This window comes from Pristis pectinata, chromosome 8, assembly GCF_009764475.1.
Source record: "Pristis pectinata isolate sPriPec2 chromosome 8, sPriPec2.1.pri, whole genome shotgun sequence".
Classification (NCBI taxonomy): domain Eukaryota; kingdom Metazoa; phylum Chordata; class Chondrichthyes; order Rhinopristiformes; family Pristidae; genus Pristis; species Pristis pectinata.
In genome coordinates this window covers 73,976,971-73,994,701 of record NC_067412.1, presented here as the reverse complement: position 1 = coordinate 73,994,701, position 17,731 = coordinate 73,976,971, and the positions used below count along the sequence as shown (strand labels likewise).

At 38.5% G+C, this 17,731-nt stretch overlaps 1 protein-coding gene across 1 annotated transcript in view; it reads right to left on the bottom strand.

Annotated features, from left to right (window-relative positions):
• tex11 (testis expressed 11) overlaps nucleotides 1-17,731 on the bottom strand; it is a 73,409-nt gene that overhangs the window by 18,684 nt on the left and 36,994 nt on the right. Inside the window, 5 exon segments of the mRNA XM_052022316.1 lie at nucleotides 3,327-3,412; nucleotides 9,021-9,145; nucleotides 10,620-10,722; nucleotides 12,023-12,160; nucleotides 14,066-14,151. Coding sequence (XP_051878276.1) covers nucleotides 3,327-3,412; nucleotides 9,021-9,145; nucleotides 10,620-10,722; nucleotides 12,023-12,160; nucleotides 14,066-14,151 — 538 coding nt within the window.

Here is a 17,731-nt window from a genome sequence, read left to right as displayed (position 1 = left end):
AATGTCCTGGGTCTAACCATCCTGTGCTGCTTCATCAATGACCTTTTTTCCATCATAAAGTCACAAGTGCAGATGTTTGCTGATGATCGCACAATGTTTAATTCCACTTGCAACTCAGCAAATGAAACAAGCCATGCCAGCATGCAGCAAGGCCCAGGCAACATTACATTCAACAAGGGTGACATTGTGCTTGACATCCTGGAGTTCACCATTGACCAGAAACTCAACTGTTCCAGATACAAAAATACAATGGCTACAAGAGCAGGTAAAGTTGCAGTAGTGGCACCCCAAAGCTAAAAGGCACAAATCGAGTGTGTGAAAGAATATTATCCACTTGGCTAAATAAGATGGGCAACACCATCAACCCATTTCTTGGAATCCGCATTCAATCCCTCCATTCTCAGCATATGTGGCTGCAGTGTATATCATCTGTAAAAATACACTGCAATTACTTCACTTGATTACTCCAACAGCAACTCAAACCTGAAAACTCAACTACTAAGGAGAACAAGGTCAGCAAGCACATGGGAACACCAACTCCACCTGCAGGCTCCCCTTCAAGTCATACACCATCCTGATTTGAAAATCTAAATCTGTTCTTAAAAAGTACATGGGAATAACATTTTTAGACACATAACTGGTAGAGAGAAACTTGTATTCATCTATTGGGTAAGAATACATGCAGGTGAGTGATTTTGTTAATGAACTACAGTGGGGAGGCCAGAAGGACCAGTGGAGAAACAAAGGACTGTAGATGCTGGAATCTAGATGAAAAAAATGACAAGATGCTGGAGGAGCTCAGCAGGCCAGGCAGCATCTGTGGAGAAAAGCAGACGGTCAACATTTCGGATCAGGACAGTAGAGACCAGGACCTTCCCAATAATGATGATGCATATTAAAGACACCTTTAAAATTGGTCAAATCTGATTTCCTACCCACTCACCCACTGTAAACACTGAAAAGAGGGTAAGCATCCAAGAAACTTTTGCCATAATGCTCAAGCCTAGACTTCAGATAGAAGTACAACTGAATAATCAAAGATTTTCAATGTTTTGGTGCTCTAGTTATTATTTGTCAAGAATTTCAGTGGTGAAATCAACAACAAAAAACTAAAAATCTTGATTTGAATTCCTAATGATACATAAGTTCATGTGAACCAGCATGGGAATATATCTATATTTTTCATCAGTGGGCACATCGTTCGCAGCAAGCATTGCAAAAGCCTGCTGAACAGTGCCCTCAGGTGGAAAGCATCAATGACAAGTGAAGCAACTATACTTTTTAAACTTTTGATTACTGCAAATAAAGTCCTGCAAAATGATCTCCAAAAAACTGCAATCAGACCTCAGGGGCAAGAAATTCAAAACAATATCATGGGATGCATTCAAAGCTGTGTTCACCCCCATTAGTAATCACCTTTAACGGAGCACTTAAAGCGAATCAACATCATGGAACAGAAAAAACATTCAGAATAAAAATGCAGGGAAGTTACCTTATGTTTTTTTATCCAGTGTCCGAAATAGATGGCACAAGGCGAATTAAACTTCTGCTTAAAATAAATAGTTAAAAAATGAAATTACTTCAAAATTTCAGCTCATAAAAGATGTCTAAAAACTCAAAAATTTTGTGCAACTTGGAAAAAGGGGTCAGCCATTTAAGAGTGGGGATTTCTTATCTCAGACGACCATAAATCTTAGGTATTCTTTATTGCACAGAGCTGTGGAGGATGAATCATTGAATATATTCAATGTCATAATGGACAAGAGTTTTGGTCTTGAGGTTTTAGGGAACAGGAAGGAAACTGGATTTCAGGTCAACTTCAGATTAGATAGGAGCGGAGTGGGCTCAAGGGAAACATGGCTTACTTCAGCTCCTATTTCTTGTGTTCTTTCACTCATAGGCTCTAATACACAGTGCCTAAAATTCACATGCACCTTTAAGAGCACTCTACAGGATTACTAGCAGCAGTGGCCTCTTGACTTGTTATCAAGAGCCTACTGCCACAAATTTCAGAGGCATTCACGATCTATGACATTGAATACAAATTATCACTGATTGCAAGTTTGCTTTCGTATGCTGTGAAATATACAGCAAAGGAAAGTACAGTGAATGCAGGAAAGTACAGTGAACCAGGACATTAGGACTCAAAACCAGAGATCAATGATTGGAAGACTTCTAAAGATCGGAGTCTGTGAGTTGGTGGTGACCGGAGATCAAAGACTGGGGGGATGTGGGGCCCAGATTTTGGGGCATGAGTCAAAGTCTGGGATCTCCAACAGGAATTCCCCTTTATGCAGCACTACTTAAGTAGCACTTTGAAAGCATGGTATACATAGGAGTGACCAAAAACAGGCATCCCACAAAACAGCATTACTTAATCTCTCGGGCAAAGGGTTATGGCACAGGAAGTAACATCACTCCCTACATGTCCGCAGTGAAATTTCATCAATGATTCAAGGGTAATTTGCAAATGAAAAGAGTCACAAAAGCATTCACTGATGAGTAATCTTCATACAAATATTGTTGAATAGAAAGGCAGTACGTGATTGAACTTCCAAGCCCGTATACTTTCTCCACAGACTGATGCCTCAGACGGAAAGCAGAAACAAGAAGTTAAGAGCTATGCTCTCAGTTTCGATCACTTAAAAAAAAAGTAGCCCTGCAAAATGACCTCCAGGACACTGCAGTTAGTCTCAGGACCCAGAGATAGCTCAGCACCAGTTGATTGTTTTGTCTTGGTGCTGAAGTTTGTGTGAACATCAACCAGGTTGGATGAACTTCTTACTTTCTTCAAAAATGCCTTTTGAGTCTTTTATTTCAATTTTAATAAGCAAGCATGATCCAAGTTTAACAGTAAAACTGAACAACATATTCTATGTATTCTTGCTATACCTTAACTGGGTATTTGGATGTTCACTGTTATCTTATTTATGTTGAGTGAATGGTGCTGGGAATACAAAATCAGGTCATATTTAACAATTAAATACAGACATCTTGTAGTCAAGCTGCCGATAACTTCAGCTGGATATCATGTTGTATTACTCTGTAGGTACTCCAGTATATTAGAAAGCAGAACGTGGACAACCAGTTAGAGAGAACTTCCCTGGTGATTATTTGCATCCCAGAAGACCCTCCAATCTGTCCACTCTGTGCACCAAGGGTCAAAAATGAACAAGAGAAGAAATTTAAATCTAAAATTGAGTTGAATTGAGGTGTGTAATGTTACCACTCTGAGATATAGTTGTAAAGGTAATTCAGTTCTAGATTTTTCTGAATGACCAATAGGATATCTAATTTACTATATCTCATTAATGCCAGTTCTGTACCTGAGAGCTGTGAATAATTGAGTACTGTCTTGGGAATATTCACATAAATACTCAAATGCTTTTCTGGCAGCATCATCCTGGTCATTCTGAGGATATACAAGTGTCATTGATCACATATTAAAATATTGAATCGTCACAAGATGCATTTAGAAACATCAGTTAATTAAGAACAGTCATTCTCAACTGTGCTTTTTAACAATACCTTCCACATAGGGGAACTTTTGCTGATATTAACAAAACTTATGCAAAAGGACAGAGTTGGGATTTGTCTGCAAAAGGTTAAAGGGTAGAAACTTGTCCTCTGCTGCAGGCACTAAACTTGGAAATACAATAGCGAATGCACATTAAGTTCCACTTGGGACCAAGTTCAAAAAAAGTTCAACACACATTTTCTATTGTAAATATTTTAGTGCATGCAACCAAAGATTAATTTTTATCCCTTTACATATCATAAGAATCATCAGTAACACTCATGTGTTCAAACTAGCTGACTGTACTGTTTGCTGAACTCTGGGAATAGGCAGTGACCAGACTTCCAAATACGCACAGCAGGTAATCACAGTGTTGCTGTGAAGCATGACCCTGTTCAATCACTTCTAAGAAATACTAATATCAATAAGACCCACTTAAGTGATATTCAGAGTGCCAATAAAGCCAAAACTCTGAGGCACCAGTGCAATCAAGTCAACTTTTGTATAATAACTGAGCACTGAATAGGATAAAGATATTTTCTTGAAATGACAACAATTCAGTTGTCCTTGTGCAGTCCCTTGGGGTTGAGGATGATTCACTTCCCACAAGGTCTTTGGGTTTTGAGGTGCTAATCAGGTCAATATGAGATCAGCAGACTCTGGCATAAACGAGGAAGAAAATGCTTGGTGGGGCAGTAGGTAGACTTTATGGGAGATCCTGCATTCCTCCTGCTATCTTCGCTGAGTGCTCCCTACAATGAGACTCCAGATGCTTATTGTAATTCCAGATATTCCTTCACCATCTTGATCAATTTCAGGCCAGGGATTCCCATAAGTCAGTCAGGATCTTCCCATCCAACCTGTAGGTTAATTCCACTCGAGCGGGATGGTGGTTGGACATGAGGTTGTTAGATATGGCAAAAGAGAATGATAGAAGTTTTGCAACGGTGGCACAACCCTGTGTGACTTCAGTCTGCACAGGTATTAGTTCTGTAGCGAACCATTGGTTAGAAATACACATTCCTGACACCGTTCAGCAGCCAGGGAAGAAATTATTTGGGGGGGGGTGGGGGGGAGGGCATGCCAAATTTGATAAAATTCTCCATAGTCCCTCTCAGTTGATAAAGTCAAAGGTTTCTATAAGATTACAAAAGGCTATTTATAAAGATTGATGCTATTCCTTGCATTCTTCTTTGAGCTAATATGCAATCAACATCATGTCTTTTGTGCCTCTCATTGCATGGAAACCACATTGCAATTTGGGGGGCAGTTTTTCAGTCACTGGGAAGAAGCAGTTGAGGAGAATTTTTGCGATAAATTGTCCTACTACAGACAGCAGGGAGAATTCTCTGTAGTTACCTCAATCAGAGATCCCCCCCAAGAAATCTTTTGTATGATAATAACTTAGCATTGAATAGGATGAAAACAGTTCCCTTGTGATGGTAATGGACATTTCAGTGACCCAGGAGTATATATAATGCTTTCTTGACTGTGGGACCCAACTTCCTCTGCAACTAAATTAAGCACATACAAATTTACAGCCCGCGACAAACTTGAAATACGATGGGAAAACCATACAAGAGTTACGCTGTGTCATATAGCCAGCCAATCAGCCACCGTAAGAAGGGCTAACTGCAGACAGAGGGTACTGCAGTTGACTGGCATGCTGAGCTGGACACAGAAAAAAATTATTTGTGAGTGTGCAGAACACCGAAGGAAACAGTGAGAGCAATGGGATAACAGGCCTACCACATCCAAACTGATGAATTACATATCTACTCGTATGTATGTTCTATTCATGTCTGCGCAGAAAGCGTTATCCTTACCAAGATTAAATGAAAGTGAGTAATCCTGAAATTGTGCTTCAGGTTAGTTTTTCCAGTTAAGCTGTCAACATTATGATGTAATGGCTATTTCAATAAGCTTATATTACTTATATATAAAGCAACATAGTGTCATCATTGTGACAGTCAATACTTCCAAAATCTTAGTTTTCCATCGCAAGAGCTATTTGGCTTCATTGCATATTCAAAAATTTCTCCTCATGAGGAGGTGAGAGTGAGGTGGGGACTCTGGTGAAGAAAGCAAAGCCCTCTGATTAAATGGTACTCCATTTTCATTGCCATCTTGTTTCCTGCGATTTTATCCCCTCTTCTGGAAGGCAGAGGAAGTGTGAAGGCCAATATGAATACATAGAACATATATGCATGAATAGATATTACAGAAGATTGTGTAGACATTTCAGACAGGCCTCAGAGTAAAGAGCATTTGCACATGGCAGATTTGTGAGCACTGACTTTCATCAGTACAGGCACATGAATGCTAGTTTCAAGATTTCAACCCTAAGGTAGTTAATAAAGAACACACATTCTGGGATACTGGAGAACATCCCGATATAGACTGCAAATAATTAATTTTCCCAAACGACAAAGCCATTAAACTTTTACAGTACTGCTTATCTCTACTTATTCATTTCTTGGTATCTGGGTGTCATTGGCAATCTATTGCCCATCCCTAATGATCCTTGAGAAGGTGGTGATGAGTTACCATCTTGAACCCTTGCAGTCTTTCTGGTGGAGGTACTCCTGCAGTTTATTGAGCAGAGAATTGCCAGATTTAGATCCAATGACAATGCAGGGCTGGCAATATATTTACAGAGCAGGATGGTGTGCAGTTGGAGTGGACCCCGCTGGTGTTCCAATGCACCTGTCCCTCTTAGTGGTAGTGGTCGCAGATCTGAAAGGGTACAGTGGAGTAGCCAAGGCGAGTAATAGTGCAAACACTGTGCATCAGTGAGAGCTATGAATATTTAAGTAATTCACAATCAAATACACTGTTGATACATACAGATTATTTTGAGGGTTTCTTCCACTGAGATGTAGATGCCGATCTCATTAGTTTCTGCCCCATCAATCCCAAAAGTCCCAACCTTCTATTCTTATGAAAAATTAGCACCTACATTTCAGGGAATAATGAGTCTTTTTTTTAAATCAGCCATTGTAATTCTTATTTATAAAGCACAAAGTTAGCACAGGTCTAGGGCCATTCATGAGTGCCCATTTTAATCAAACTGCTGTTACAAAAATCTTAACACTGTAATCAACGTGTACCTAATCAGTATAAAACTATTCATTAAAAAACTAATTTGATCTACAATTCAGGATATAAGTTTGCAAATGGGAAGAAACATTTCTAAGAGCAGACACTATATTGCTGGTTTGCAGTCTTGGGACAGCTTTTCTTGTGCATCAGTGCAAAAATTATAGGTGGAAGGACAAGGAGACTGGTACTATTTTCCTCTTAAAGATTAATGCCCACAAAAAAAAATCAAAAACAGAAGTACTTATTTTTCTGACATCAAAGAAATATTGATAAATATAGAAAACATATTCTCTCCTCTCCCAACACCATTTCCACAAGCAACAGCAATTACATTCACATCAAGATTTTTAACAGTAATTTTTAACTGTTGTTCACCCGTTGCTCACTTGAAGTAGAAAGAGTAGAAATAAATTGAGAGCATTACAACTCCTGGGATACCCAAAATTCAAATGACCTAATTTTCAGGCAGGCCTATAAATGCACAAATACAATACATTCCAAAAAGAACCAAAAGCCTCTTGAGTTTTCAGGAACAAACATTATTCATTAACCCATATACACTAATTTTAACATAGGATTGCACAGAATACGACACAGAAACATGCCATTTGTCCCAATCATTCCATGCCTGTGCTTATTGCTGCACTCAAGCCTCTTCCTGTCTTTCCTCATTATCGTCTTCTTCTTAGGCAGTACCTCAAGACTGAGGATGACTTGCTTCCACTCTGGTTTTGTGGATTCTGTGGTGGATAATGAGACCAAGATGAGATCTGTAGACTTTCCCACAGATGGGGCAGGAAGCATCCAATATGGTGGGTAGATAGTTTGTGAGGTGGTGTGCTCAGTCTGCCACTAACAAAGGGCTTCTGTGTGCTTTTGATGCATGGCTTTGAGGTCCTCAATACCAACCTGAATGCTCTTTCTCCACTTTGAGTAGTTATGGACCAAGGGTTCGCAAGAGTCAGCGAGTATACTGCACCACTTCCAAGGTAACTTTGAGAAGGAACTTGAATCTTATTTTTCTGTCAGGTGGATATCTCCTCCCATGTCAGAGCTCAGAACAGATCATCTCTTTTCGGCATATGGCGGCAGGGCAGCGTAGCTGTTAGCATAACGCTATTATAGCGCCAGCAATCGGGGTTCAATTCCCACCACTGTCTGTAAGGAGTTTGTACGTTCTCCCCGTGACTGCGTGGGTTTTCTCTGGGTGCTCTGGTTTCCTCCCACATTCCAAAGATGTACGGGTCAGTAGGTTAACTTGGGTGCAATTGGGCAGCGCAGGCTTGTTGGGGCGTAAGGGCCTAGTACCGTGCTGTATAAATAAAGTTTTACAAAGTTTATAAAATGTTATTTGGTTTTGGGTTTGCAAAAGATGTGACCTGCCCAACATGGTCAACTGAGAGTAAATAGGACCTCAGTGGTGGAGATGTTGACTTGGGAGGACACCGATGATGGTTCACTTATCCTTACAGTGAATTTGGAAGGTTCTGCAGAGGCAGGATTGGTGGTATTTTTCCATTGCCTTGTGATGCCTGCTGCAAGATGTTTGGTTCTTCAAAGCATATAGGAGGGCAGGGATCACTGCTGCCTGGCAGCCCATGAGTTTTGCATCAGGTCTAAGATCTTGATCATCAAACAACATTTTCATCAGTCAACAAAAGCTGTATTTGAATATTGAAGGCAATGGTTAAATTTCATCATCAATGTCTGCCTTTGCTGAAAGGTGGCTCCCAAGATGTGATCTATGTTTTCCAGGGTCTCACCCATGCACCTTTAATATCAGTGGGTTTTGCAGATGAGTGTAAGGTTCATTCTCTCGTATACCTCAGTTATCCAATTCTATCAGTGCAAAGCTATATTCCCTACTCTGTCATATGCTTGCCCAAGCTTTTGTTAAATATATCTATAACATTCAATTCCCTTTAGTAGTGAGTTTCATATTCTTACCATTCTTCAGATAAAGACATTTCTTCTGAATTTCCGATTCAATTTCTTAGTGACCTATGCTCTTCCCAACAAATGGAAACATTTTCTCTGCATCAATTCCATCAAAAAACTCTATAATTTTACAGACGGCCATTAGATCACCCCTCACATTCTGCAGTATTCCTTTCTATCAATCAGTTCTATCAATTGCAAAATAATTTTTGAACAGATCTATATCACAATGTTATAGTGAAGTTTAATGCAGAACAATGTAACGAATTTTGAAGTATTCCAGTCATCCAGTAGTAGTAGTAATGAACTTTGCAAATGGGCATTGCTTACATCAATATGCAGTGCACTTTTTTTGCTGAAGTCATTTACAACAATTCAGAACATTTTTTTCCAATATAAATTATTAAAAATATCTTCTACTTTATTTTCAATATTCTGATTTTACAAAACTAATCTTCCTTACCTCGAGAGCGACTTGTGCAGCAAGACTCAAAAAATCAGTCACTGGGATTTTGTTGGTTAACATATTATCCTCGTATCCTTCTGGTTTTTCTGCAAGTTTCCCTATGGTTTTAATTGCCTGCACAGCTGAAGCACAATAGAAAGGTTCAGAAATTATATCTTTCTGATCATATTTTGTAATCATTACACTGAAATAACTGCATTATTAAACTTAGAATACATACTGTCCTTCTGCATTGGCACATGGTTAATAGGGGAAATTTAGTATTTATACATACATTAAAAGAAAAACTAAAAGTGAATTTTCTTGTTTGTTTCAGTTTCATCATCTTCACTTTTTCTTTCAATTTCCCCGAAACATTCTCTAAACCACGCTATTCTAGCAAAGATTGGTAATTAAATAGGTTCCTTGCTTTTACTTTTCATTGAAGTTGATGTATCTCCCCCACCCACCAGTGTATTGTTCCCCCATCTCACTTTTTCTTCTGCAATCCAACTTACTTTCCTCCATGAAATTTTAATAAAGAAACACCAGTGAGTCTAGGAATTGACTGGTACCGCATAGATGGGTCACTCACTATGCAGTGGGCCAACAAACAATTTGCGGATCTGCTGACATGAAATTCAGTTGCGCTTAAGGCCCAAGGCATGTAAACTATCAAACTGTCTTTGCACAAAGAAGGGTCTTTCTCCTGCACACTCCGTGAAGCAAATTAGATCAAGTCTAAGGCGAAGATGGAGGGAGGGGATGATATTCACAAGGAAAGTGAAGCCCAGGCTGGCAAGTGGCAAAGGGTGAATGCGGGGAATCAGAAATCGTGCTGACCTTAATCAGTAAGTGAAGAGATCAGAATTAGTAGAAAACCCACTACCAGGGATTAGGGAGTTCAGTAAACAAACTGGGGATGCAGTTACCAGTTTGGGAGTTTGTAGGAGTGGTAGGTTTATGTTTATGTTTATGTGCATGTTTATGTTTAATAGCAAATTGATGAGTGGGGTGAGTGGTCAGATGAGGTTGTGGAGATCAGATGTTGTTGTGGAGACCAGAAGATGAGCAGATATGTGAAGTAGATCTACCCGAGTCAGATTCTAAGGGCTGGCTTGGGACCTGCTCAACAGTTTAACAAGTGCTATGAAAGCCTGCTTCTAATGAATGGTCCACATAAGGTACAGTCTACACATGCAGTGAAATCCCAGAAACACATGGGTCTGGGAATCTCCATGGGGCAGTGCAATGTACGAATGAAAGATCTAGAACAAGAGTTGAGAATTTTAAGATCCACATGACTTTTAACTCTGCCTTATTTTTAACAGAAATTATATTGCATAGTGCACAGAAACGTGACATTGCACAATACAGTTTCTGGGGAAAAGTTGAACGGTGGTTATTGGATGTGTCAAGCTCTTTGCAAAAGGAACACAACTTTTCTATAGATCTTTTATTTCCTAACAGTACAACCAATACTTTCTAAAATCAAAAAACAGAAAATGGAAATCAGAAATAAAAGGTCATGGACCTGAAGTATTAATTATACTTCTCTCTGCATGCAAGCTGACTGACCTGCTGAGTATCTCCAACATTTTCTGTTCTTACAATTACCTTTTTGTACATCGTTTTCCAAAATGGCAATTTTGTAGACACTGAACTGTGTGAAGATATTATCGGGGTCAATTTGTTCTGCTTCTTTTATGGCATCTTTTGCCTAAAAATAAGAAGTTTGAGGAGACTCATTAATCTACAATTTAAGACAGTCTGGTCACTGATCATCTGTAAAAAGTAAACTCAAATTTAAGATTGCTTAACATAACTATTTCACAAAGTTAACAGATGTATTGCTCTGAAGCAGTCAAATGATGAGCAAAAGGCTGCTGCTTTAATTAGAGGCTGTTTCCAAATAAGATTTTTGTTATATTAATAACCTTACTCACGAAAGGTACACAGTATCATCACAGTGACAGAATAAAGGGAGTGACAAAGAAAATCAGAAGTAAATCTATATAAAGAGCTACAGGTGACCCCCGCATTATGGGGGGAGGGGGGTGTTCATTCCCAGAAAACTGTCTGTATCGCGATTTTCTGTAACACGAAGCTGCATAATCTGCTCAAACATCAAGAAATGAGAGTTGAAAAAAATGTTTACTTATTTTGTTTTTTTCATATAAATTCCACGAGACCAAATTTTACACCATATCTTAAATTTGTGAATTCTGTAATGGAGAATGGCCGTAGTGCAAGAGTCATAACATGGAAGCAGAGCCTTGACCCAACTCGTCCAGCCATCTAACCCAGTCCCATCTGCCTGCGTTTGGCCCATATCCCCCCAAACCTTTCCTATCCATGTACCCGGCTAAGTACATTTTAAAGTTGCCTGTAATTACATCCAATTAAAAAATGTGTGATGGAGGAACTGATATTATCAACAAATACCAGGGTCTGATGGTTTCTACCCCAGACTGTTAAAATATATGGTTGAGAATGTGGAGGAATTGCAAGCATCTGGTCCAGCATAATCTGGCACAATAACTCACCACCTTTTCTATCACCAACTCTATAGCACCATAAAAATTTAGTACACAGAACTGTCTCCTTGTTAGTCATTGTTGTAAAGAATTTCAAATTATGTCAGCAAATCCAACAGATGTCAATACACCTTTTAAAAGTGCAGATGAAATTTAAGTTGGGTAGTGTGCATTTAAATACAGCTACCAAGGAATGATATTCAGCCCACAGCTTATGTACGTGGTCAATGATAGTACTCTCTGCTCACAGTGATCATTATAATTAGCAAGCAGCAAAAAGTACTCTCTGCATTACATTGAATGGACACATCAAAATACTCAGACCTGCTTTTGGTGGGATATCCAATTTAGCCCTCTCTCTTCTAACGGCATAACCTAAAACATATTTTGATGTCTGCCAAGAAAAATGCACATAGAAACATTGTGATAGCCGCTACCCCCCCCCCCCCACCAAAAGAACTGAGTAACATAGAATAAAATTACCTTTTCCTTCTGATTCAGATGTAGATAGCACGATGCCCTGTTTCTTTGCAGTCTAGCTAGATTCTGATCCATTTGCCCAGCAGAAAAAAAGCTTAATGAATAACTGTACCACTGGAGTGCCTCAGTATAATTCTGCACCTAAAAATTTGGGAGGAAAAACATGGCAGTAATAGAATTCCTGACTCTTCAAAAGTTAAAAGGTGTCTGGATTTTTCAGAACTTGCATTTGAACTTATGCCACAGTTAGAATAAAGGAAACACTCTGTTTGGGATAGGAACTAGGAAGAATGTGGACAAGGAACCATCCAGGTACACTGAAACAGAAAAAGGCTGACAATAAGCCCTCTATCTCAAACCTTCTGATGGCTACTCAACCCTGGAAGTAGTGTAATGAGTTGAGTAGAGTGAACCACTCTTTCTATAATTACACATTGCTGACTACTAAGTTGTAACCACTTTTCAATGTGTTGAGTCAAAGTGCTTTTCATGTTCATAAAGGTTTGCAAGACATTTTATGCTCCCAACTTTGACATATAAACGCTACTGCCCTTACTGTATCCCACTCAAAGCCTCATGCTGTTTAGATCATACACTGTATCATGGGCTTAAATCAATTTAATGCATCTTCTGCATGCCCTGATACTGGAAAAGGTGAAGGTTGTGCAGAACAAGGTGCCCTACTCTAATGAAGGGATTGGCATGTGTTTCACCATCCCTGGTCTCCCTCTGCTCTTCTTTTCCTTCATCTAAGAGCAGTTAGTAGCTATTCAATAAAGTATTATTTTCACATTTAATGACTAGGTAATGGAGAAAAAAAATGGAAGCTCCATAACAGATAATTGACATTGAAAGAGTGATCATTAATGGACATTTTTTTCTAAACTTTCAAAACATGACATGCAGTAAGGTCATAGTGGCCCAAAACTATAGGAGGCAGATCAGATCTGATCATGGGGGACTATTAAAAGTAGTTTTAAGCAGTAATTTTATAAGACACTAGTTCTAGAATTTTGTTGAACCAGAGTATACATCTGACATAGGGCTACAGTACAATAGAAGCATTTATATAATCCATTCTGTTATCTCCACCTCAGAAATAAAGAAGTGAAATATCACCTCTCTATCGTGGACAAACTATTTTTCATGTAATATAATGGTCTTCATCTTCATATCTGATAGTAACAGGTAAAATAAAAACTGCCCAACATCTGGATCTGGATGTTTGCATTAAGTAAATGGAACTTGTGTTTTTGCTAGGTTGCAGAACATTTTCACAATTGTTTGCACAAGTTTAAACCACATAACACAGCAAGCAGAAATCACTACAAAACTCACGGTTCTCACCAGATGAAACAATTACCAGTGTTTATGCTAATTGTGCATATCTGAGGACCTTTACAAAGTTCGAAAAAAAAGCTCATTCTTCTGCACCGAAGCATGAACTGGGTATTTTAAAGGCCTTTGAATTGTTTTTAATTTGCTAGGAAACAGAGTACTGTGTTCCAATATAACAAGAAACAGTCTATGCATTTCTAAAAGTTATATTCAGTCATTAAAAGTGAGGCTAATTATGGGTGGGATTAACCTAGAGTCCATTTTTGCCCTGTGTGGAATACATGGTGTGAATGGCTACCTTCTGTGCCATAGATTTCTATGATTCTATGACATGATGGATTGACACAGCCTGATTCTTAAGGTTCAAAGTGAGATTCTGTGTTTGCTTACATACAAGTGAGTTGGAGCCAGAACTCAAGAGAGAAAAATAAACATTTTAAAAGGGGTCTTATTTGCAATTGTTGCCCATTTCACCAATTGTTCACAAAGCAGAAATTCTACTCCAGAGTCCAAAACAGATAAATGAAGCTCAAATAAAGTATCAACTGAATGTTCGAGGACAATTTATATGGACTTTAATGGTAAAAAATATTAGACCTCACTAAAAGTGGATGCAATAGAAAACTGACCTCAGTATTAAGGGACCCAGGTCCAGGTTGCATTTCATAACTTTTTGTAGGATTTCACGAGATTTCTAGTATATCTCACCTCAAAATACTTGGCAGCTCTTTCCCAGAGAACGATGTGAAATTGAGTTAGAATTTCTGATGAAAGCCTTTTCCCTGTGTAATGACCTGAAATTGTGATTAAAAGAATTGACCATAATGAAAATAAACACAAAGGCCTGTTCTTGGAACAGAAGTCGTGAAGAACATTACCATTCAATAATATTTAATGAAAAATATATTTGGCCAAATAACAAATTCCCAACAAACCAGCATGTGAACCACCTCTATCTGCAAGTAATTTTAAAGTGTTAACATTTGCAAAGGGTTATTTCTTTTCAACAAATAAACAAACATTCTTCAGAGGGTTGTAGGCTGCAGAGGGTTGTAGACTCAGCCAGCTCTATCACGGGAACAACCCTCCCCGCCATCAAGGACATAGTCAAGAGGCAGTGCCTCAAGAAGGCGGCATCCATCATTAAGGACCCTCACCACCCAGGACATGCCCTCTTCACATTACTACCATCGGGGAGAAGGTCAGGAGCCTGAAGACCCACACTCAACATTTCAGGAAAAGCTTCTTCCCCTCCACCATCAGATTTCTCAATGGTCCACGAACACTACTTTGTTATTTCTGTTTTGCACTATTTATTTTTGTAACTTATAGTAACTTTTATGTCTTTATCTCTTGCACTGTACTGCTGCTGCAAAACAATAGATTTCACAACATATGTCAGTGATAATAAACTTGATTCTGAAATTGAATGTAGAAAGCTGACTTTGAAGCCACAATTAATAAAGCAAAAAAAAAACTGTTGAATTGTTTAGGAAGGGGAATATAGATTGGTGGGCCAGTTCTAACTGCACCCAGCTAACTACCCTCAAGCAGCTTCCTTTCCCAGATATTGGAGGCTGAACAAAATGACCCTCTGCACCTGAGAGGCGCCTTGCAAAACAGGACATATTCCAGGAGGCCAATTGGCCTAAGGTTACCTACTATTGAGGACTCTACCCAGGTACACCCTGACTACTTCTGATAGCTCGCCACTATCAAAGGCTTTTGAACTGTTTTTAAATATTTAAGTAATTATAAATAAAAATACTTAGAAGTCTTAAAAATAAATGTAATCAAGAAATAAAACATTCACAAATAACAAAAAATATTAAATTAAAATTATTTGACTGTCCTTTATCTGGAGTGTCAGTAACCTCATTAAAATGAGTTGCTGTCTGTATATCAGCTGACCATAGTGTAAAGCTGGGATCTGATGCAGTGCATCCAGACCCTCCCCAGTGTATCAATATTCTGCCACTGGGCTCAATGGCAAACCTATCATCAATGGCATCATAGACTTTCAGCTCATCTTGGACTTCTGCATTTGGCCAAGCATGGGGAGAAGTCCAAAATAAACTAAATGCTATTCTTAATCTATCCCCTGTTCTGGTTTGGCCACTTTTGAGTCATGTTCCAATTCTGATTAAAGGGGTACAAGAAAGATATTCAACCATTGTAGGCAGACAATTAAATAGGCCAAAGGCTAACAGCAAACATCAGAAAAAAGTATGAAAGTAGCCTGAAGAAATTTAGCTCCTTGGTCTTCAAAGGAGACAGTGAGAAGGTGATGTTACATAGGTAAATCTAGAAACATACTTCAAATTACGATTAGTAAATTTGCAGATTAAATGAAAATTGGTGATGCCGTTGATAATGAGCACAGTATTAGGTTACAGGAAAATATTTATTGGTAAAATGGGAAGAGCAATGGCAGACGAAATTTAATCCTGAGGTGATGCACTTTGAGAGGATAGTAAGGACCAGACATGCACAATGAATGGTAGAACCCTAGGTAGTATTGAGGACCAGAGGGACCTTGGTCTACAAGTTTAAGCATCCCTGAAGGTGGGCAGTACAGGTGGATGAGATGGTTAAGAAGCCAAACTGTACACTTGTCTTCATTAGCTGAGTGACGGAATATAAGAACAAAGAGGTTATGATATAGCTTTAAAGGCAACACTGGAATATTGTGTGCAGTTCTGGTCACCACACTATCGGAAGGACATGATTACACTAAAGAGCATGCACAGGAGACTCACCGGGATGTTGTCTGGGACTGAGTGCTTCAGTTATGAGGAGATACTGAAGAGGCTGGGTTTGTTTTCCTTGGAACGGAGGAGGCTGAAGGGGGATCTGATTGAGGTATATAAAATTATTTTGGGCAGAGATAGGACATATAGTAAGAAATTTTTCTGCATAATTCGGGTGTCAAGAACTAATGATGGAGATGAGTACTCTAACAGTATTTAATTAAGTACATAGACAAGCTCTTGAATTGCCAAGGTATGGAAAGCTATAGAGCAAGTGCTAGTAAATGGTATTAGTGTAGGTGGGTAATTTATGGTTGGCATGGACATGGCGGGCTTAAGGGTCTATTTGCATGCTGTATTATGACTCACTTATAAAGTATACAAAACTACTTAAAAAAATCTAAATTGACAAATACCATAGTCCTTTGTAGCCATTTTTCTCCACTGAAATGAACGACAAGTACACGTACAGGGTGAACTCCAAGAGGATGCAGTGTCACAATGCACTCTGTAAACCAGTGGCAAACAGCTAATTGTAACATCAAGACTTCCAGGTTCACCTGCACACTTATATCCTGAAACTGCTCAGGGATACACAGAGATATGCTAATATTTCCCCTGATATCCAAATCAGGTTTCTATTTTCTGGTACCTTGATGTTGATATGCACCATGTGTTAGTACTTCATCTTGAGTGCTCAGAAAGACTTCACTGAATTTCTTAATAGTTTCTGCCCTTACCAAATCCAATCCATTATCAAAAAATATTGGAAAACAACATTATACAAAATTTATATAAAGGGCTACAGAAGCATGGTAAGATCCAAAGCATCTGCAAGGCATATTACTTTGCATAGGATAAAATGCAAAATAGTTATGACAATTTTAATCAAACAATGATGGATGAGAAATTCTACATATCCAGCGTCAGTCCCAAATACAGATAAAGGATAGTTAGTGTCACAAAAGGTACTGGCTATAAAATTGTTACAATGTGAATCAAGGAGCAAACTGAGCTAGAGTATACTAGGCAACACACAGGATGAAAGATATAGACAACCAGACTGGAAAGCCAGGATACACTACAGCAACCCCCTTTTGACATTAAATGCAAAGAAAGAACAACAAATAAGGAAATAAACATTTAAAGAGTTTAACGGATTTTCCTTTATAATGGCAAGATATGGTTTAAGTGGTGAATTAATTAAAAAATGATTTTCTCTTAATTTAAACAAAAAATAGGTTCCTAATAGCTACTTTAAATCCTAAGTGTGTGGAAATACCTATTTTTTTTATGTACACAGCTTTAATCGTTGTAACTGAAATATTCCTTAGCGGGTTTCCTTGTAATACTGTAAATAATCCAAAGAGTTTTCTCTCAATGACATCAAAAAAATACTGTGTTTCTCAAAGGAACAACAGCTGCTCTCTTATGCCACTATTTCAGATCTTTATCATTCTTCCTTATATCCCACCACCTCACTCCAAAAGCCATCATGCTACTATCAACCAGCCTAACTACTTAAATGATTTAAATAAGATTGCAAGAGTACAAGCAGCCTTTCTTCCAAATTTGAGTTTATCATATACTCTTATTAGAAATGTAATTATAAAGTCTACTAAAA